Here is a 21,932-nt window from a genome sequence, read left to right as displayed (position 1 = left end):
GAACATGAAAAAGAACATATACATGTATAACTGAATCACTTTGCTACACAGCAGAATTGAACACATTGTAAATCAACTATTGCTGTTGTTCAGTCGCTCAGTTGTGTCTGACTCTTTGCGACCCCATGGACAGCAGCATGCCAGGCTTCCCTGTCCACTATCTCCAGGAGTTTGCTCAAATTCATGTCCATTGAGCCATCCAACCGTCTCATCCTCTGTCATCCCCTTCTCCTCCAGCCTTCAATCTTTCCCAACATTATGATCTTTTCCAGTGAGTCGACTCTCTGCATCATTTGGCCAAAGTATTGGAGCTTCAACTTCAGCATCAGTCCTTTCAATGAGTATTCAGGGTTGATTTCCTTTAGGATTGATGGGTTGGATCTTCTAAATGTCCAAGTGATTCTCAAAAGTCCTCCAGCACCACAGTTCGAAGGCATCAGTTCTTCAGCGTTCAGCCTTTTTTATTTTCCAGTTCTCACATCTATTCATGACTACTGGAAAATCCATAGCTTTGACTATATGGACCTTTGTAGGCAAAGTAATGTCTCTGCTTTTTAATACGCTGTCTAGGTTTGTCATCGCTTTTCTTCCAAGGAGCAAGCGTCTTTTAATTTCATGGCTGCAGTCACCGTCTACAGTGATTTTGGAGCCCAAGAAAATAGAATCTGTCACTGCTTCTATTGTTTCCCTATCTATTTGCCATGAAGTGATGGAACTGGATGCCATGATCTTTGTTTTTTGAATGTTGAGTTATAAGCCAGCTTTTTCACTCTCCTCTTTCACCTTCATCAAGAAGCTGTTTAATTCCTCTTCACTTTCTGCCATTAGGGTGGTGTCATCTGCATATCTGAGGTTATTGATATTTCTCCCAACAATCTTGATTCCAGCTTGTGATTCGTCTAGCCCGGCATTTTACAAGATGTACTCTACATGTAAATTAAATAAGCAGAGTGACAATATACAGCCTGGACATACTCCTTGCCCAATTTTGAACCAGTCTGTTGTTCCATGTCCAGTTCTACCTGTTGCTTCTTGACCTGCATACAGGTTTTTCAGGAGGCAGGTAAAGTGTTCTGGTATTCCCATCTGTTTAAGAAATTTCCACAGTTTTTTTTGTGACCTACACAGCCACAAGCTTTAGCATAGTCAATGAAGCAGAAGTAGATATTTTTCTGGAATTCTCTAGTTTTTTCTATGACCCAGTGGATGTTGGCAATTTGATCTCTGGGTTCTCTGCCATTTCTAAATTCAGTTTAAACATCTGGAAGTTCACAGTTCACATACTGTTGAAGCCTAGCTAGGAGGATTTTGAATATTACTTTGCTAGCATGTGAAATGAGTGCAATTGTGCCATAGTTTGAACATTCTTCTTTGAGATTGGAATAAAAACTGCCCTTTTCCAGTCCTTTGGCCACTGCTGAGTTTTCCAAATTTGCTGGCATATTGAGTGCAGCACTTTAACAGCAGCATCTTTTAGGATTTGAAATAGCTCAGCTGGAATTCCGTCACCTCCACTAGCTTTGATCGTAGTGATGCTTCCTTAGGCCCACTTGACTTCACACTCTGCGATGCTCTAGGTAAGTGACCACACAATTGTGGTTATCCAGGTCATTAAGATCTTTTGTGTATAGTTTTTCTGTGTTCTTGCCACCTCTTCTTAATATCTTCTGCTTCTCTTGGTATCTCTAATTTTCCTGAAGAGATCTCTAGTCTTTCCCATTCTATTGTTTTCCTCTGTTTCTTTGCATTGTTCACTCACAAAAGCTTTCTTATCGCCCCTTACTATTCTCTGGAACTCGGCATTTAAATGGGTATATTTTTCCCTTTGTCCTTTGCTTTTCACTTGTCTTCTCTTCTCATCTATTTGTAAGTCCTCCTCAGACAACCATTTTGCCTTTTTGGATTTCTTTTTCTTGGAGATGGTTTTGATCACCACCACCTGTACAATGTTACGAATCTCCATCCATAGTTCTTCAGGCACTCTATCAGATCTAATCCCTTGAATCTATTTGTCACTTCCACTGTATAATCATAAGGGATTTGATTTAGGTCATACCTGAATGGCCCAGTGGTTTTCCCTACTTTCTTCAATTTAAGTCTGAATTTTGCAATAAGGAGTTCATGATCTCAGCCACAGTCAGCTCCTGGTCTCTGGTTTTTTTTTTTTTTTTTTTTTTTGCTGACTATATAGAGCTTCTCCATCTTTGGCTGCAAAGAATATAATCAATCTGATTTCAGTATTGACCATCTGGTGATGTCCATGTGTGGAATCATCTCTTGTGTTGTTGGAAGAGGTGTTCGCTATGATCAGTGCATTCTCTTGGCAAAACTCTGTTAGCCTTTGTCCTGCTTATAAATCAACTGTACTTCAATTTTAAAAAATCAAGTATGTTTTTTCAGCCCCTTGCCCTCTGCCCAATTTTCTGTTTGCAAACACCAAGAGAGGTTTCCTGAAGCTTCTTTAAGGCACACAAAGGAAATCCCTCAAACACAGTAAATGCTAGTTGTGTGCACTAGCCTTTTATGGGAGAGATGGAGTCATGGTCCTGTGTGAGCAAAGGATTTAAAAAAATGAGGCACTTTTAATTGTTCAGAGTTAAGCATAATTAGAAGAAGGCATTATATTTTTTAAAGTGATGTAATGTTTTTGTTAAAAGACAGCAAACAGTTTTGAGGGGGGGAAAGAGTATGGACCACCTAGAATTTCACTGCTTTAAATATTCTGATGACTGCCCTCCCAGCTGGCTCACAACATGTGTTAGAACAGTGTCCACCTCTTTGTGACTTCACGGACTGTAGCCCACCAGCCTCCTTTGTCCATGGGATTTCCCAGGCAAGAATACCTGAGTGGGTTGCCATTTCCTTCTCCAGAGGATCTCCCTGTCCCAGGGATTGAACCCATGTCTCTTGCATCTCCTGCGTTGGCAGGTGGATTCTTTTACATTTATCCAGCCTTACATCAATGGTTCCCAACTAGGGGTGGTCCTGCCCCCAGGGGACACTTGATGATGTCTGGGTACGTTTGTAGTCGTGACGGCTGGGGGGCTCCTGGCATCCAGAGGTGGTGGGCTGGTGAAGCTCTCCACCCCACAGTGCCCAGGATGGCCCCCAACCCTGCAGAGAATGACTGACCCTAAATGTGAACCTACACTTCAGTGACAAATTTTATGTTATATGTACTCTACTACAATTTAAAAAATCAATTTCACCTATTTCTTTTTTTAAAAAATGGATGGTAGAAATGTACAAGTGCACACATGGGGCATTATGCTTGGGTTGCACAGCCGGCCCGGGTGCTGACTGGCATTCTGGTGTGTTACGTGTCTGTACTCACTCTGAGAAGATTGTTTCAGAAAGATTCAGTGAAAAGAAAGCAGAGAAGTGATGTTTTTCCTGCTCTGGAGTTTCTGCCTGGAGAGAGAAATCTCTGTGCAGACAGGAGAGATGGCGTGAGGTCAAGTACCTGGTTCTTGTCTGCCCTCAGGCCGCTGTCCAGGGAATGCCTTTTCCTGCGGGAACAGCCAGTGTGTGACCAAGGTGAACCCAGAGTGTGACGACACAGCGGACTGCTCCGACGGCTCCGACGAGGCCCACTGCGGTCAGTCTGCCTGTCTGAACTGGCCCACAGGCCACATTGCCTTTCCAGGGTCAGCTGCTGGCTCTGTGCTCTGGCCCACTGTGCCCATCACATGCAGTCCTGTGGGTCTGGCATTCACTGGAGCTGGGCAGAGAAAGGGAATGCCAGACCCACAGGACTGCACCTGTGATATGACAAGAAACGTGAGCAGGAAGCAGAGGAGGGAGAGCTCGAGGTGTGTGGGTGAGAAGGGAAGATATCAGGCTGATAAGAGGTCCTGGTCAAACTGTGGGAAGCCTCGAATACCAGGAACTGGAGGTCTGTCCTGTACATAGTGGGGAGTCACCAAAAGGATCTGAGCAAGGGAAAATTACAGTTGAAATGTCGTAAGAGTAGTCAACATTTTTCTAACAATGCTAGCCCATGCGATAAGGCAGGAACAGTGGTATAAGTATTGGAAAGGAAGAGGGAAAACTATCAAAATTTGGATATGATTATCTAAATGAATCAATATATTGACTAAAAGGAGATTGGAAAAATAAGACAGTTCAACAATGAGGGGGAGATAAATCCTAGCACATAAAAAAGTTATTGCTTGTCTTTATACAAGTAAGAACAGGTTAGAAGATATAATGGAAAAAATCTCATTGTTGATCAACATGTGCTCAGTCGTGTTTGATTTTTTGTGACCCCACGGACTGTAGCCTGCCAGGCTCCTCTGCCCATGGGATTTCCCAGGCAAGAATACTGGAGTAGGTTGCTGTTTCCTCCTCCAGGGGATCTTCCTGACCCAGGGATTGAACCTATATCTCTCATATCTCCTGCTTTGGCAGGAAGATTCTTTCCCACTGTGCCACCTGATCAATAGGAACACAAAATAAACGTGTCATGTCTATAATAGCAATTAAATAGAATTAGAAAATGTTGCTGAAGGACATAAAAGGAGAATAAATAAACAGATATGGCATCCTATGAAAAGATGGACATATAAAGACTTTGAAACTTTCAAAATACATGGTGAGGAACACATTCACAGTGTCTGGTGCCTGGATGTGGAAGATAATATAGAGGCTGGTTGAAATTGGCAGGTGTGGTCAGGAGTCCCCGCAACCCCCTCAGACTCAGTGATTCACTGGAGGTACGCACAGGACTTGGTAAAGCTGCTGTATGCGTGGTTATACCTTCTTACGTGAAAGGATACAGCTGAAAGTCAGCAAAGAAAAGTGCAGAGTCCAGGAGAGACAAAGCTCAAGCAAGCTTCCATTCAGCCTCTGCCAGTGGAGTCAGGTGGACAGTGCTTAACCAATTTGCCCAGAAGCATATGTGGCATCACACACAAAGTATTTCCAACCCGGGGGAGCTCACCCAAGTCTTGGTGTCCAGGGTTTAGTGTTAGGGGTTGGTCACATTGGTACGTAGCACTCATATAGCTGAGTTTAGTGTATGATTGTCTTGGATCTGCCAAAACAAAGGACCTCAGGCTGAGTGGATGAGACAGCAGGAATTTACTCTCTCCCCGCTCTGGAGGCTAGAAGGCTGAGATGAAGGAGTCAGCAGGGCCAGTTCCTTCTGAGGCTGTGAGAGAGAATCTGTTCCATGTGGTCTCCCAGAATCTGGTGGTTTGCTGGTTCAGATCTTTGACATCTGAACGTGGGGACCGTGGGGATGAGAGACTGGAGACAGATGTGCCAGGATGGCCCCTGTGCAACTGCAATCCTGCCTTCTGGGGGTCCTGGTTGGTGATCTCTGTCTTGCAGACTGTGGCTTGCAGCCTGGCTGGAAGACAGCTGGCAGGATTGTGGGTGGTGTGGAAGCATCCCCAGGGGAGTTCCCTTGGCAAGTCAGCCTCCGTGAAAACAACGAACACTTCTGTGGGGCCGCCATCATCAGCGCCAGGTGGCTGGTGTCCGCTGCCCACTGCTTCAACGAGTGAGTCCACGTCCCTGCAGGCTCAGAGCCCACCCTGCTCCTGTATCCCATCTTCCTTCCACTCTGGGAACTCCACTACCCTGGGAGTGTCCTTGGAACTCGCTGTTTTCTTTCCTTCTCTTTTCTTTTTGTTAAATCTGAATGTATTTTAATTGTGGCAAAATATACATAACACAAATTTACCATTTCAAGTGCATAGCTCAGTGGCATTAAGTACATTCACATTGTCTGCCATGTAATCATCCCCACCATCCATTTCCGAAACTTTCTCATCTTTCCAAATTGAAACGCTGTCCCTTTAAACACTAACCCAGGGACTTCCCTGGTGGTCCAGTGGTTAAGACTCCACGCTTCCAACACTGGGGACACTCAGGTTCAATCTCTGGTTGGGGAACTAGGATCCAGCAGGCCAGATGGCCAAAAAATAAGAACCAACCAACAACAACAACAAAATATCCATACTGACTCCCCACCCCCCGCCCCAGCCCCTGGCCCCGCCATCTACCTCCTGTTTCTGTGGCTCTGACTCCTCTAGGACCCCCTGTGAGTGGGATCAGTGTTTGTTCTTCTGTGTCTGGCTTCTCTCACTGAGCATCGCGTCCTCAAGGTTTATCCAGGTTGCAGCAGGTGTCAGTTCTTTCCTTTTTTGGTTAAATAATATTCCAGTGTGTTGTTGGACATGTCTGTTCATTTATCCATCGATGGACACTTGGGGTTCTCCTGCCTTTTGGCTGTTGTGAATAATGCTGCTACAAATGTGGTGTGAGAGTATCTGGGTCGCTACTTTCAGTTCCTTTGGGTATAAATCCAGAGGTAGGATTGCAGGCTCATATGCTGGTTCTGTGCTTTCTCCTTTGAGGAGCCTCCATCCTGTTCTCCACAGAGGCTGCACCGATTTCCATCCCCAGCAGCCGTGTGCAAGGGTTCCAAGGTTTCCACATCCTTGAGAAGTTCCTTTAACATTTGTTGTAAAAGCGGGTGACTATGTGGGTGGTCTGGTGGGCTTGGCTGGCCACCGGGCACTGCCTTGTGTGGGTGCTGCGGGCTGCTGTTTAGTGGGTCCTGGTCACGAGCAATCTAGTTGTGGGATCCTAGGGGGCCTGGGGCTAGTGCTGACTGCTGACTGGCGGGTGGAGTCCGGATCCTGAAGACTGAAGTGGGGTTGTTGTCCACCCACTGGCAGGTGAAGCCAGGTCCTGGGGTTGGTGCCAGACTACTGGCAGGCAGAGCTGGTTCCTGGAGTCTGGCTGCAGGGCCCGGGGATCCCAGAGCTGGTGTCAGATCATTATTGGGGGTGGGGCAAGGGGGCTGGTTCCATCCACAGTCAGGTTTGGGTTCCAGAGTGTCCCAGAGGTTGCACTGGCTTGCTTGTGGGCAGGGCTTGGGCCTGGTCCCAGGGCAGGGTCCGGCGTGCCTTGTGGGTCATGGTCTTCTTGCATCTGATGTCTGCCACCTAAGGGCTTTCCCAGTGGCTCAGTGGTAAAGAATCTGCCTGCAGTGCAGGAGCCACAGGAGACGCAGGTTTGATCCCTGGGTCAGGAAGATCCCCTGGAGGAGGGCATGGCAACCCACTCCAGTATTCTTGCCTGAGACACATCATGGACAGAGGAGCCTTGTGGGCTACAGTCCATGGGGTTGGACCCGACTGGAGCAACTTGGCACTCACGGTGTCATCCCCCTAGTGGGTGAGGCTGGTCTAGCAGGTTTTCTGTGGTCTTGGTCCGCTGGTTGGCAGGGCTGTGTCTACGGGTGGCTATGGGGTTGGAGGTGGGGAGGTCTCGAGGCAGCCTATTTGCCAATAGGTGGGCTGTGTGCCACCCGCCCCCCCGCCGCGGGTTGGGTAGCTGCCTGGCTTTGGGTATCCCACCACCTGGCACCTGTGGGCCGTTGGGCAGGGCCAGGTCTTGAGGCAAAGAGCCAAGGTAGCTTCACTAACATCAGTGTTAACGTGGCTGGATATTCCCCAGTATGCCCCTCACTGTTGTCTATGCCCCCAGGGTGACCCCACAGCTGCCACCCCCACCTCCCCAGGAGACCCTCAGAGTCCAGAAGGCAGGTCTGGCCCAGGCTTCTATCGAATTACAGCTTCTGCCCTGGGTCCCAGTGCATCTAGGGTTCTCTGTGAGCCCTTTAAGGATGAACCCTCCGTCTCCTCCGTCCTGTGAGGGCTCCTGCAGTTAAGCTCCACCAGCCTCCAAAGACAGAAGCTCTGGGGACTCCTCTTAAAAAAGTGTTGGACCCCTGGACCAGGGGGCCTGATGTGCTCAGCCCTCTCGCTCTGGTGGGGGAACCTCTGCAAAGCAGTTATTCTCCAGCTTGTGGGCCGCGCACCTGGGGGCATGGGGTTTGACTGTGTCATGAAGCTGCCTCTCCTCGTCTCGCTGTGTCTCCTTCTCAGCGTCTTTAGTTGCAGGAGATCTTTGCTGGCAGGCTTCAGTCTTTTCCGTTGATGGCTGTTCTGCAGAGAGTTGTCATTTGGGTGTGCTCCTGAGAGGAGATGAGCTCAGGGTCTCTGCTGTGTCATCTTGGTGGAGCTCCCCATTTCTCCACAGCCTTGCCATTACTTGTTACTTTGTTTGCTTGTTTTGTTTTTTGTTTATGTTTTTTGGCCACTTGGCATGCAGGATCTTAGTTCCCCAACCAGGGACTGAACCCATGTCCCCTGCTTTGAAAGTGCAGAGTCCTAACCACTGAACCACAAGGGAAGTCCCTATTTGTTTAATAATGGCCATCCTAGTGGCTGTGAAGTGGCGTCTTATCGTGGTTTTTAAAATTAATTTCTTTTAAATCGGAAGATAATTGCTTTACGCTATTGTGTTGGTTTCTGCCATACATCAGCATGAATCAGCCACAGGCATGCTTATGTCCCCTCCATCTTGAACCTTCCTCTCACCTCTCACTGTGGTTTTGACGTGCATTCCCCTAATGATCAGTGATGCTGGGCATCTTTTCATGTGCTTATCGGCCATTTGTGTGTCTTCTTTGGAGCAATGTCTGTTGAGGTTCTTTGCCCAGTTTTGAATTGGGTCGTTTCTGGTTGTTGTTGAAGATGGTCAGAATCTTTACAAACCAGAGTGGCCAATCAGAACGGAGCTAGCCAAAGGTAGGGGAAGGTTCTGGAAGGCTCTGGCTGTGCCAGGCATTGCTAGTTGGTTGTTTCCATCTGAGGAGTCCTTGGGGAGAGGGCAGGGCAACAGGCAATGTGGACTTCCCTGGGAAACCACTGCCTGAGAATTGCCCTGGTCAGGGGGTCGCTAATTCCCAGGGTAACCTGGCTCTGGCCCCGGGAAGACTATCTGGGGGACACAGGTCACATAAGCAATGACATTCAGGTCAAGAAGAGTTGTTTTCTTTTTATCATTTTAAATTTCATTCCTCTCATCATTTTATTATGAAAATATTTCAATAGAAAAGATGGAAAAATAGTACAACAGATACCTATATGCCTGTACAGTAAGTCCCCTACATACAAATGAGTTCCGTATTGAGAACACATTCATTAGTCCAGTTTGTAAGTCGAACAAAGTCAGCCTAGGCACCCAGCTAACACAGTCGGTTATATGCTACTGTACTGTAATAGGTTTATGATATTCTTTATACAAATAATACATAAAAAGCAAACATAAAGCATAAAGAAAACATTTTTAATCTTACAGTCCCTTGAAAAGTACAACAGCTGGCATACAGGGGCACGTTCACACCTTTGAAAGTTCCCAGCTTGAAGATTTGTATGTAGGGGATTTACTGTACCTGATTTCAAAAGTTGTTACTATTTCACCATATTCTCTTTCTCTCTCACTCTCTCCATCTGGCTGTATCTATAATCTATACCCCCCACACGTCTTCATACATACATATCCTTGCCAAGCAGTTTGAAATTAAGTAGAAAACATCATAATGCATCACCTCTGAGGCACCCTAGCACATTTGAGCAACTAAAAAACAGTCTCGAATACACATATACCATCACACCCGAGGAAGTTTAAATGGCTACACGGTATCATCTAGTGCCCAGTCCTCGTTCAGTGCCTCCCTCTCCTCACCCTAATCCCGGCCCTGTGGATCCTGTCTTTGTTTAAAATGTTGATAAATCATGCACCGTGTTTTAATTTTTGTGCATTCGTTCTGATTTTTGCCAATGTTTTATGGAAAACATTCCCATCAGTTTCCATGGCTGAGTTTGGGGGCACCTGCCTCCTGGGTAAGTGCCCCGCTCCCCTCCCCACCCTTCCCACCCCACCCCTACCCCCCGGCTCCAGCCTTGGTGGGCCTCTGAGCCAGGATCTGTCTGCCCCGCAGATTCCAGGACTCCCCGGAGTGGGTGGCTTATGTGGGCACCACCTACCTCAGCGGCTCAGAGGCCAGCACCGTGCGGGCCCACGTGGCCCGGATCATCACACACCCATCCTACAACTCGGACACAGCTGACTTCGACGTGGCAGTGCTGGAGCTGGGCAGACCCCTGCCCTTCAGCCGGCACGTGCAGCCCGTGTGCCTGCCGGCCGCCTCGCACATCTTCCCACCAAGGAAGAAGTGCCTCATCTCAGGCTGGGGCTACCTCAAGGAGAACTTCTGTAAGCACCCACCTCCCGCAGCTAGGCTGCCAGCACAGTACGACCAAGCAAACATCACACGGTCTGGCCTGGTTAGCTGCGAGTTCTGTATTTGCAAATTCGCCCACTTGCGAAAATGCATCTGTCCCCCCCAGGTGGACACTTGTAGGGGACTGTGGTCATCCACAATGTGCGGAATCTTCCCAATGAGGTGGCGGAGCTTGGTGACTCCCTGCCTTCTTGGCTCTGCTGAGACTGGAAACTGGTGTCCTTTTTCTGGTCTATTCACCACCATGGTTTTTTTTTTTTCTTTCATTTTCGTGCTTTCTGTGGCAAGTTTGACCAAATCTAAACAGGCCCCAAGCATAGAGCTGACGTGCTGACTAGGGTCCTAAGCGCAGGAAGGCTGGGATGTGTCTCATAGGGAAGAAATCCACGTATTCAATGAGCTTTGTTCAGGCGAGGGTTATAGCGCTGTGCTATGGACTGTGAGCTCCCTGTTAGTGAATCAACAACACAGGATAAGTGAGGTGTCTCTAAACAGAAACACACGAACTGTCGTGAGGTTATGTGTGGATTGGCTGTGACCAGGGTCTCAGGGGAGCCTGGCCCTGGGAGGGTGGGGCAGGTTCACTATCAGTGTAGGGGTAACCACGTTAGATCAACTGTGATTGATGGTGAGAGGTGCTAGGAAGGAAACAAGAAAAAGGAGTTGGGGTCAGGGACATCTTTAGGAAAGGGCCTGAGATGGTGGCGCCTAATATAAGACCAGGCATCCTTATTCCAGGGGTTGGGCAGCAGGCCATTCAGAGAGAGACCCCTGCCCACACGGAGCCCCCAGTCCAGGCTGGCACTGCCTGCTGGAACTTCTGTCAGTGGCAGACACCCGCCATGTCTGTGCCATCCACTAAGGGAGTCAGAAGCCCCATGACCAGGGTTGGCGTGACTGAGATACTGAATTCTCCGTTTCATTTCATCATGATGAGCTTCAGTCTGCATTTAAATAGCCTTACGAGGCCAGTGGCTATTGTGTTGGACGGCACAATTTCAGGGGCAGTAGATAGTAAACAAGAAAAGTGACAGATGGTGACGTACCAAGTGGAGTAAAATCAGGCAGGGATGCAGGGGCAGAGGGCTGCAATTTAAAATAGGAGATGAAAGGAAGAAGGCAGACAGATTCCACAGGGACAAGCCTTGTAGGCAGCTGGAATGGCATGTGCAAAGGGCCTGGGGTAGCCAGGATAGGTGGTCCAGGCTTGGGCATTCAGGTTCAGCTGGGGGTAGGGAAATGCCCTGGAGGGTTTGAGGGAAGGCTACCTAATTTGGTTTAATGTTTAGTCAAGATAGGGCTACTGCCAGGCTAAGAAAAGTTTCCAGCAGGGAAGTGGGAGCTCAGGGTGGGTAGGTTTGGGGAGAGGAGGGAGGAACCTAGTCTTGAGATGTCCAGGCTAGGAGGGTAGTCAGTGGGCACTGGTGGGCCTGGCTCCTTTCTGAGCTGGGGCTGCAGCAGGTCGACCGCACGGGGTGGGGAAACAAGCTCAGGCTCCCAGCTCAAGGGTGTGGACTGCCGGGGTCCTGGGGTGCTCCCCCCTCATCTCTCTCCGTCCCGAGCAGTGGTCAAGCCAGAAATGCTGCAGAAGGCCACTGTGGAGCTGCTGGACCATGCCCTGTGCACCAGCCTATACGGCCACTCACTCACCGACAGGATGGTGTGTGCTGGCTACCTGGACGGGAAGGTGGATTCCTGCCAGGTGAGCCCAGCACCTGGGAAAGGGGCCAGGGGCCCCAGGGGACGCCCCACCAGCCCCTGAGGTCCTGGGAACAGCCCCTCATCCTCCCACCCAAGGCTCCCCTCTCCCAGAAGTTGGGAGGGGGGTCTTCTGTCTCTGGTCCACCACCAAGACCCTCTGCTGGGTTGGTCACATGGCTGTGGGTTTCCTTTTTAGTTTGTATCTTTGCTGTCCTTTCAAAGGCCTGGTGGGTGGGGAAAGGCTGCTAATTAGCTCTGGTTGCCACATGAGAGTGGAGACTGGAGAAAACGTCGGGAAATAGCAGGAGAGTGCTTGTGTTTAAGGACGTAAGAGGGCACGGTGAGCTGGGTGTGAGGAGGAGGCAAAGGAAAGCAAGACAGGAGGATGCCATGGCTGCCCGTGAGATGACTGGAGGTTCCTAAGCCACTGGTGATATTATCCAAGATCTATGGGGCTAAGGAGAGATGGGGATATTGTTTATATGGGCTGGGTTTTTAACTGCCAGTGGTAGAACTGAAAGAGGCCTTAGAGATCCAGAGTCCGAGTGTCCTATTGTATTTTTTGAGGCGGAGACTGAGGTTCTGAGATGTGAGTTTTCAGCTTGTGAGGAAACACATCCCGCAACCAGGGCTCCCCCTATGACTTGTAGCTCTGGATCTGGGGCCAGATGTGGCCGGGGAGCCCCAACCCCTCCTGAGGGTGTGCCTCTGTCTCCCAGGGTGACTCGGGGGGCCCCCTGGTCTGCGAGGAGTCTTCTGGCAGGTTCTTCCTGGCTGGCATCGTGAGCTGGGGAATCGGCTGTGCAGAAGCCCAGCGTCCAGGGGTCTACGCCCGAGTGACCAGTCTGCGGGACTGGATCCTGGAGACCATCGCTGCTGCAAGCAAGCCTCCAGCCCCCACAGTGGCTCTTGCCTCCACCACTCTCAGCACTGCCTCGCCCACCAGCCCCAAGAGCCTGGTGACTGACACCCTCACCAAACCCACACTGGCCCCTAGCACTATGCCTCTCGACTTGGCCACCGCTTCTAAGCCACAAGGTATTTTCTGGGGAGACAGCAGCAATGTGTGTCTGCTCTGCACAGGGTCGGATGGATTTGGTACTGGCTTTCTGAAGCACTCTGGGGAAGAGATGGGTAATTGATTGGTGATGTCTGTCAAGTGCATGGGCAAAGGAATGTGATCAGCCTTCACATTTACTTCCCGATTCGCTGGTAGCTCAGCAGTAAAGAATCCGCCTGCAATGCAAGAGACCTGGGTTCAATCCCTGGGTTGGGAAAATCCCCTGGAGAAGGAAATGGCAACCCACTCCAGTATTCTTGCCTGGAGAATCCCATGGACAGAGGAGCCTGGTGGGCTACATACAGTCCATGGGGTTGCAGAGTCAGATGTCACTGAGTATCAGCAAAACTCAGGCCGTCCAGGAGAGTGTACTCAGAATATCCTGAAGGTTCAGCAGGGGGCCAGTGACCAATGTGGGGGTGGGCAGGGTCAGAGAGAAGCTGAGTTGAGACTATCACAGACATGGCATCCACAGGCAGCATATGCACTCTCCACCTGTCTTGACCATGTGGTTTCCAAGGACCCACGTCCAGGATCCCAATGCCCCTCTTTATGGTCCCACAGACCTGAGAGACTGAGAACCAATCCAAACTCTGTCTCATTTAAATGCCGCCTGCGCCTGCCCTGCCCCCAGCCCCGTATAACCAGCTCTGTCCATTGAGCCCCTGGGTTGTGCTGTAGGGGCTGCAGATGTGTGTCTGCTGCGCTGAGGCTGGTGGGGCCGGGGCCTTTACGACCTTGCCTTCTCTTCTCACCCACATCCCCCGCTGGACAAGCACTTAGGGCTCCTTAAGTCTCAGTTTCTTCATCTGTGTGATGCTCCACTTCCCAGCCAGAGACCCGGGGCCCTCCTGGAACCAGGGTGGTCCCGACGCCAGCAGGCTGAGGTGCCTGGACCCTCCTGTCTTGTCCCTGCAGAGTGTGGGGCCAGGCCAGCGCTGGAGAAGCCCACTCGGATCGTGGGGGGGCTTGGGGCCTCCTTGGGGGAGGTGCCCTGGCAGGTCAGCCTGAAGGAGGGCTCGCGGCACTTCTGCGGAGCCACCGTGGTGGGGGACCGCTGGCTGCTGTCTGCCGCCCACTGCTTCAACCAGTAAGGCCCCTTTGACTCCCCCGATACCACTGGGCAGGTCCCCCACCATCAAATCCCCACGTGCTCAGAGGCCACTCAGGACCGAGGGCTGGCGAGGGGAGCGGCCTCCCCTCCCTACCAGGCTCACATCTAGATGCAGATGGGGTGAGGTGGTTGGGGACAGCATGAAGAAGTAGGGGGCTCTGGGGAGCAGCTTCTGGGAGGAGCCTTGTCTGTAGGGGACACAGGGGCCAAGTATTTGAGGGGACAGGCCCCTCCCCTTTGCTCAAAGGCGGCAGCATTGACCTCTGATGGTCACAAAGCCGTGGGGGCCTCTCACACTTTCTTGTCCCAGAAGGAAATGAGGCCCGGGATCAGGGGGCTCCCTGCCTCACCCTCCCCAGGGCCTGGGTCCCCCAGCTCTGCCTGGTGCCCTGGGGGCTGCAGAGGTGGGGGCGGGGAGTCTAAGCGGCCCCTTCCTGGCAGCACGAAGGTGGAGCTGGTGCGGGCTCAGCTGGGCACCGCGTCCCTGTCGGGCGTTGGCGGGAGCCCCGTGAAGGTGGGGCTCAGGCGGGTGGTGCTGCACCCCCAGTACAACCCCAGCATCCTGGACTTCGATGTGGCTGTGCTGGAGCTGGCCAGGCCTTTGGTCTTCAACAAGTATGTGCAGCCCGTCTGCCTGCCGCTGGCCATCCAGAAGTTCCCTGTGGGCCGCAAGTGTGTGATCTCCGGGTGGGGCAACACGCAGGAGGGCAACGGTGAGCTCCCCATACCCCCTGGCCTGGGGCTCTGATCCCCCTGCTTGCAGACCACTCACCTTTCCACTACCTCAGGGTTTCAAACTCCGGCCTAAGGCAGCTGATTTTTATTTTATAGTTTTATTTGGCACATAGCCACACCCACTCACTCATAGATGGCGCCCTGGGGCAGCAAAAGCAGAGCTGAGTGGTCTCCATGGAGACTGGCCCATAAAGTGGACTGTATCTACTGTGTGGCTCTTTGTGGAAAAAAGTTGGGGGACCCTTGTTATACCATGCATAGCCCCCCACCTAGAGTTAATGCCTCCTTTGAAATCTGAGTAGCCCCGCTGCAGGGCACCCACGGTGCTAGGGAACCCGCTTGTGGGCCATGGTGAGGTTCTTGGGCTCTGGGGTCTACCTCTGTCTCGCTATGTGACTTAACACACGTCCCTGCGAGGACACGAGCCTCCATGCCTCCCTCTGGGTGGGTGCAGTTGTGGTCAGAGCGAAGCCCTCGCTTAACAGTGAGCCCTCTGTAAGTGGCCCTGGGTGGGTGCTCCTTGTCTTGGCAGCCACCAAGCCTGACCTCCTGCAGCAGGCGTCCGTGGGCATCATAGACCACAAGGCATGTAGTGCCCTCTACAACTTCTCGCTCACGGACAGGATGATCTGCGCGGGCTTCCTGGAGGGCAAAGTGGACTCCTGCCAGGTGAGTTCAGGAGGGACCTGGCTGAGAGGGACCGTGACAAGTCCTGATTTAAAAGGCTGCCTAGCACATGTAACTAAGAATACATGGGTATGTAAATGACCACCCTGTCACACCTGACATGTGGGTGACCCATTTTTAAGAGGAAACCAATTGGATCCAGAACATAAAAAGCTAGCTAGACCACGCAATCAGGGCCAGGGACACTTACAGGGAAAAGAAGTCCAGGGAACGTCCTGGCCTGGGGCTCAGTCCCTGGTTAGGGAACTGAGATTCCAGAAACCACGCGATGTGGCAAAATAAATATAAAAAAATATAAAGAAAGACAAAAAAAATTCACAGACCAGTGTTACTTAGAAGCATAGACACAAAAAAGCCTAACAAAAAGCAAATTCAATTCACTAGGGTATTATAAGGAAAAACATCACAACCAAGGTGAGTCGATCTCAAAAATCTCAGCTCCACACAGGAGACTCCGTCAATGTTATTCAATGCATTTGTACTTTGAAGAAGAGAAATAGGATCATCTTCAAAATCAGAAGAAAAGCATCTGAAATACAACAGAAACCTACAGCAAACATGATGCTTTAAAATCATTTTACTGGAGTATAGTTGATTTACAATGTGTTGGTTTCTGATATACAGCAAAGCGACTCAGTTATATATGCATATACTTTTCATATTCTTTTCCATCATAATTTGAAAATACTGAATATAGTTCCCCACACTATACAGTAAATCCGTAATCTGTTTTCTATTTAGTAGTGTATATCTGTTAATCCCTCCCTGACCCTTCCCCTCTGGCAACCACAAGTATATTCTCTGAGAGTCTGTTTTTGTAACTTGTGTCATATTTTAGATTCCACATATAAGTGATACATGATATTCGTCTGACTCATCTCACTTAGTATGATCATCTCTACGTCCATGCATGTTGCTGCAAAATGGCACGATTTCATTCTTTTTTGTGGTTGAGTAATAGTCGATTGTATATACGTACCACATCTTCTTTACCCGGTCCTGCCAGTGGACATTTAGGTTGCTTACATGTCTTGGCTATTGTGAACAGTGCTGCTATGAACTTTGGGGTGCATGTATCGTTTTCCAGTTAGATTTTTCGCCTTTCCTGTAGATATTGTCCAGGAATGGGACTGCTACATCATATGGCGACTCTCATTTTTTAAGGACCCTCCCTACTGTTCACAGTGGCTGGTTAATTACTCTCAGCAACAGTGTAAGAGGGTTTCTTTTTCTCCACATCCTTTCCAGCATGTTATTATCTGGAGATTTTTTAAAAATATGATGGCCATCCTGACTAGTGTGAGGTGATACTTCATTGTTTTTTTCACTTTTTCCATTGTAGTTTTGATCTCCATTTCTCTAGTAATTATGATGTTGAACATCTTTTCATGTTCTTATTGGCCATTTGTCTTCTTTGGGCAAATGTCTATGTAGGTGTTCTGCCCATTTTTTGATGGGGTTATTTTGTAGTACTGAGTTTGTGTATTTTGGAGATTAAGCCCTTGTCAGTTGCATCGCTTGCAAATATTCTCTCCCATTCTGTAGGTTGTTTTTCATTTTATGCTTCACTGTGCAAAAGCTTTTTAAGTGTGATTAGATCCCATTTGTTTAATTTTGCTTTTATTTCTCTTGCCTTGGGAGATTGACCTGAGAAAACATTGGTAAGATTTACATTTTTCCTATGTTTAACTCTTCTAGGAGTTTTATGGTGTCATGTCTTACTCTTAAGTCTTTAAGCCATTTTCAATTTATTTTCGTGTAGGGAGTGAGGGTGTGTTCTAACTTCATTGATTTACATGTGGTTGTCCAGCTTTCCCAGCACCACTTGCCTCTTTTCCCCACTTTGTATTATTTCTTATGAGGGCTGTTTTTTCTTCAGGGTTTTCTGATGTTTTGTTGCCAAGGCAAAAGTAAGAGCCATCTCAGCTCAGAGGGGTGACCTGCTCCAGGTCACACAAGGTCCCGCAGCCCTGCATGGGTGTGAGGCAGGCTCCACTGAGGAGCCGCTGCACTAGTGGGCATGTGGGAGGGCCTGGCAGCACCTCCACAGTGAGGACGCTGGGTGCTCAGCCAGCCCTTTGCCTTCCTTTCCAGGGTGACTCTGGGGGACCCCTGGCCTGTGAGGAGACACCCGGTGTGTTTTACCTGGCTGGGATCGTGAGTTGGGGCATCGGCTGTGCGCAGGTCAAGAAGCCGGGCGTGTACACCCGCATCACCCGGCTCAAGGGCTGGATCCTGGCCACCATGTCCTCCCACTCGCTCCCCACGGCCCCGCTGCCCACCACGAGGATGCCCACCAGCAGTCACGCCACCAGGACGACAGCAGGCCTCACAGTCCCGGGAGTCACGGCCAGCACACCCACTCCCCAGGCCACCAGCAGGGTGACCAGTCAACCTGCCGACAGGACCACCGCCGCTGTGACCTCCACCCCTAGGGGCCAGACACCCCTGCCCCCCGCTCCGAAGACCACGGTGGGCGCCCAGCTACCAGGTACCTGGGGGGATGGAGTGGCGCCTGTGGGTGGCGGGTTATTGTGTCTGTCATGGGGCTGTATCACTGCGACTCAGCTGGGGGCCTAAAATGTTTGTCGTCTCCCGGTGCTGGAAGCTGGGGTCGGAGATGGCAGTGTGGGCAGGTGGCTGCCTTCTCCCCCGTCCTCAGGTGGTCTCCCCTCTGTGGGTGTCTATGTCCTAACCCCCTATTATAAGGACCCCAGTTGTACCAGATTAGGGCCCACCCTATTATTAATAACCTCATTTTACTGTAATCATCTCCAAACAGTCTCATCCTGGGGGTCAGGGCTTCCACTTAGGAATTTCGGAGGGGAGAGAAGTCAACCCATTGTGGCCCCGACTCTGCAGATGCACATGTTAATGGCCAGTCCCACAGGCTCCCGTTAGGGTCTAAGTGGGGACAACTCGGCAGTAAGTGGCCGAAGATGTCATGACAGAGAACGTGGCCCTGGGCTTGTCTGGGACATTATTAAATATTAATCAGAAACATATGAAACTGCTGTGTTTGTGGGTCAAAAATTAAAGCCCCATCAACTGTAGGCAATTTTCTATGGCTGAACCAGATGCCAGAGGCAGTGTCCCAGGCTTAGGGAGAGAATGGGGCCTGTCCCCACTTCCGCCACCCCCAACATTCACAGAGCCCAGGTGGCCTGAGTCCCCAGACATAGACCTGCACCCACAAAGTCAGGTTTATGGACTCACTACAAGGCAGGCCCCACCCCCAAAGAACCATGGAGAGACTCACCAGAGGAGAGGCCAGCGCTGTGGCGTGTGGGGACAGAGCAGGTGCTGGGCATGCTGGAGTGAGCCCAGAGCCAAGCAGACCACGTGTGTGTGTGTATGTGGTGGGGGTATCTGCACCCCGTGCCTCCTGGCCCCCACTCAGGGACCACAAGGTTAAGACAGGTGGGACGTCGAGCCCAGAGCCCCTGCGAATCAGGTCAGAGTCTGTTTGATTCCTCTGGATCCAAGGGGACCTCTGCTGGCTGCGACTCCGCAGCCTGCTCAGAGGAGGGTGTTGACACTGCAGAGCTGCAGCGTGCCCTCAGAAAAACACTGTGTCCTGTTAACCCTGCGGCTGGGTCTGGTCTCCAGCCCTGTGACGCCTAGGAAATTTTCCAATAGCTACAGTTCTTACCATGGGGCTGGGAGGTGGAGGGAGCCCTGAAATGGCACATATTGTTCTACATGGGGGTAGTGTTTCCAGGAGAGGGGTGCAGCTTCAGCCGAATTCTCCAGGGCTCCTGGTCTCAGGCAAGCTCCAGATGGGGTCAGGTGGGCCAAGGTGGTGGCCCCCCTCTGTCGCCACCTCCAGGTGTGGGCACTGAGCCCTTCTGCTCCCTGCAGCCTCTGTATCTGCTGAGGGGGGCAGGGGAAACAGCTGGGTGGTGGGGACAGAATCAGATGTGTAACCTGAGCATCCCTTCAGCTGGTGATGGGGGCCCTGCAGCACCCCCTGCAACCACCCATTTCTTCCTACTCTCTTGTTCTGAGGGTGCAGCTTGTGCTGGGGGTGGGGGGGTCCACAGGATGGGGGACACCCTGGGAAGGACCCCAGGTCACTGGGACTCGGGTAAAGAGCCCATTGCCGGCATCCAGGAAGACAGGCAGGGCCTCCTGGGAAGCCACTGGGTGTGCGAGGGCTTGGGAGCAGCAGGGAACTGGACTCCTGGGGACTGAAGGCTGCCTGAGAGGAGTTGGGATGGGAGGGGATCCTGGCACGGAGCCCCAGCTGGGGAGGTGCAGCGCCAAGGCTAAGGGTACTGGAAACAAATGCATTTCAAACATCTGGGACCAGAAGAGGCACTGGTAGGACCAGGCCCAGTGTCCCGTGGGTGGGGCGTTTTCCTGAGGTGGGTCTCCCACCCCACTCCTCCGCCCTAGCACAGCCAGGCAGGGCTCCATGGTGGGGCGGGACAGTTGGCATGGAGGAGGCGCGGGCCCTCCGACCAGCGAGCACCTGCCTCTTTTGCAGACTGCGGCCTGGCGCCGGCTGCGGCGCTGACCCGGATCGTGGGCGGCAGCGCTGCGGGCCGCGGGGAGTGGCCGTGGCAGGTGAGCCTGTGGCTGCGGCGGCGGGAGCACCGCTGCGGGGCTGTGCTGGTGGCGGAGAGGTGGCTGCTGTCGGCGGCGCACTGCTTCGACGTGTGAGTCCCGAAGGTCCTGGCCCACGTCGGTGGTTCACCAATCCCAGCCCCTGAAAATTCAGAGCGTGGCGCCTCCGCCTTCGCCCGGAACGCCCTTTCCCCACACCCACAGCCCTGGGCCCCTCCTTCGCGCAAACCTTCCCTGCCTACCCACCACCCCAAACCTGGCTGCAAGGGGTGAGTCCAGCCCCCACTAAATGCAGGGGTGCGGGGGGCCTCCGGCCAGATCTCTGGGGGCAGTGAGACACTTTCATCCCCAGCCCAACTGGCTTGGACCGGCACCACCCTAAAGGTCCTCCAAGGTGAGAGGAGGTTCCCCTTCCTGGCAGGGTGCCCAGGAGGAGGGCCGGCCAGGGTTCCTGCCTTCCATGGAAACACCCATCTCAGGATGCGCCTCACAGTGCCGAGGTCGGAGCGGTTGGGAGGTGGGACAGGGGGTCCTCCAGCCACCAGAGCCCCAACATTAGGCGGAAATGGACACAGCGTGTAGTGTCACCTCAGTGCCTGGTGGCCCCTCATCCTCCCCCCCCCCCCCCCCAATTCTAGGGAAAAGGAACACTCAACTGAGGTCAGGTGCCGGCCACGGGTGCAGGGGAGCCCCCGATAGGGCAGGGGCGTGGGGGCCCGGGCGGACGCCTATCCTTCACATCCCACAGCTACGGGGACCCCAAGCAGTGGGCAGCCTTCCTGGGCACGCCGTTCCTGAGTGGCGCTGACGGGCAGCTGGAGCGTGTGGCACGCATCCACAAGCACCCCTTCTACAACCTCTACACGCTCGACTACGACGTGGCACTGCTCGAGCTGGCGGGGCCAGTACGCCGCAGCCGCCTGGTGCGGCCCATCTGCCTGCCTGAGCCCGCCCCGCGGCCCCCCGACGGCTCGCGCTGCGTCATCACAGGCTGGGGCTCCGTGCGCGAGGGAGGTAGGTGCAGCCGCCCCTCCGGGGCATTGGGAAGGATCCCGCCCAGACCCCCACTGGGGATCCCTGTGGTACCGAGTGGGCACACAGCCATACCAAGTCCCGTCTTGTTGCTCGCCTGCAGGCTCGATGGCCAGGCAACTGCAGAAGGCGGCCGTGCGCCTCCTCAGCGAGCAGACCTGCCGCCGCTTCTACCCGGTACAGATCAGCAGCCGCATGCTGTGCGCCGGCTTCCCGCAGGGAGGCGTGGACAGCTGCTCGGTGAGTGACTGTGCAACTGAACCGGGGGTCCCCGGGGCCCCACCCTCACGACACAAAGCCCCTCAGCTGCCCGCCCCACCTCCAGTGCACTTCCTCAAACAGAGCACCTTTCTGCTCTCCTGGAGTTTCCCCTGAACCCCGCCTTGGCGGACACCTCTAGAGAGCCGGGTTCCATCCCACGGCATCTTCCCCCAGTCAGGTAGAGGGGTCAAGAGCAGTGGGGCAGAGGCCGTGTCTTCTCCAGGCCCACCAGGCAGGTGTCCACCAATGTCTGCCAGCCGGATGAAAGCTCACCTGAGCACTGAACCCATTTCTCAGATGGCAGTGAGGCTCTCCCAGGGGCGAGGACTACAACTTACCTGGGGTCACGGAGGTCAGGCCAGCCCACCCTTGGCTGCTGTGGGGGAAGTACTGCCCGCTCTGAGTAACTTTCCTCTCCCCCCTCCTCAGGGTGACGCTGGGGGACCCCTGGCCTGCAGGGAGCCCTCCGGCCGCTGGGTGCTAACTGGGGTCACCAGCTGGGGTTATGGCTGTGGGCGGCCCCAGTTCCCAGGCGTGTACACCCGGGTGGCTGCTGTCAGAGGCTGGATCGGGCAGAACATCCAGGAGTGACCACCACGTGGCTGCCCAGACCTGGACCAGAGTCGAGGAGGTGGCGGGGTGGGGCGGTGTGTGGGGGTGGTGGT

The 21,932-nt window shown here is 52.5% G+C and overlaps 1 protein-coding gene across 1 annotated transcript in view; it reads left to right on the top strand.

Annotated features, from left to right (window-relative positions):
• The window catches only part of TMPRSS9 (transmembrane serine protease 9), a 57,796-nt gene extending 35,864 nt beyond the window's left edge, over positions 1 to 21,932 (top strand). The window contains exons 7-19 of the mRNA XM_055547565.1: positions 3,485 to 3,598; positions 5,335 to 5,506; positions 9,806 to 10,080; positions 11,674 to 11,810; positions 12,529 to 12,847; positions 13,788 to 13,959; positions 14,425 to 14,696; positions 15,251 to 15,387; positions 17,500 to 17,896; positions 19,895 to 20,066; positions 20,723 to 20,988; positions 21,110 to 21,246; positions 21,697 to 21,932. Coding sequence (XP_055403540.1) covers positions 3,485 to 3,598; positions 5,335 to 5,506; positions 9,806 to 10,080; positions 11,674 to 11,810; positions 12,529 to 12,847; positions 13,788 to 13,959; positions 14,425 to 14,696; positions 15,251 to 15,387; positions 17,500 to 17,896; positions 19,895 to 20,066; positions 20,723 to 20,988; positions 21,110 to 21,246; positions 21,697 to 21,858 — 2,732 coding nt within the window. The 3' untranslated portion in view covers positions 21,859 to 21,932. The remainder of the gene's footprint in view (positions 1 to 3,484; positions 3,599 to 5,334; positions 5,507 to 9,805; positions 10,081 to 11,673; positions 11,811 to 12,528; positions 12,848 to 13,787; positions 13,960 to 14,424; positions 14,697 to 15,250; positions 15,388 to 17,499; positions 17,897 to 19,894; positions 20,067 to 20,722; positions 20,989 to 21,109; positions 21,247 to 21,696) is intronic.

This window comes from Bubalus kerabau, chromosome 1, assembly GCF_029407905.1.
Source record: "Bubalus kerabau isolate K-KA32 ecotype Philippines breed swamp buffalo chromosome 1, PCC_UOA_SB_1v2, whole genome shotgun sequence".
Taxonomy (NCBI): domain Eukaryota; kingdom Metazoa; phylum Chordata; class Mammalia; order Artiodactyla; family Bovidae; genus Bubalus; species Bubalus kerabau.
This window is presented reverse-complemented; position numbering and strand designations above follow the sequence as displayed.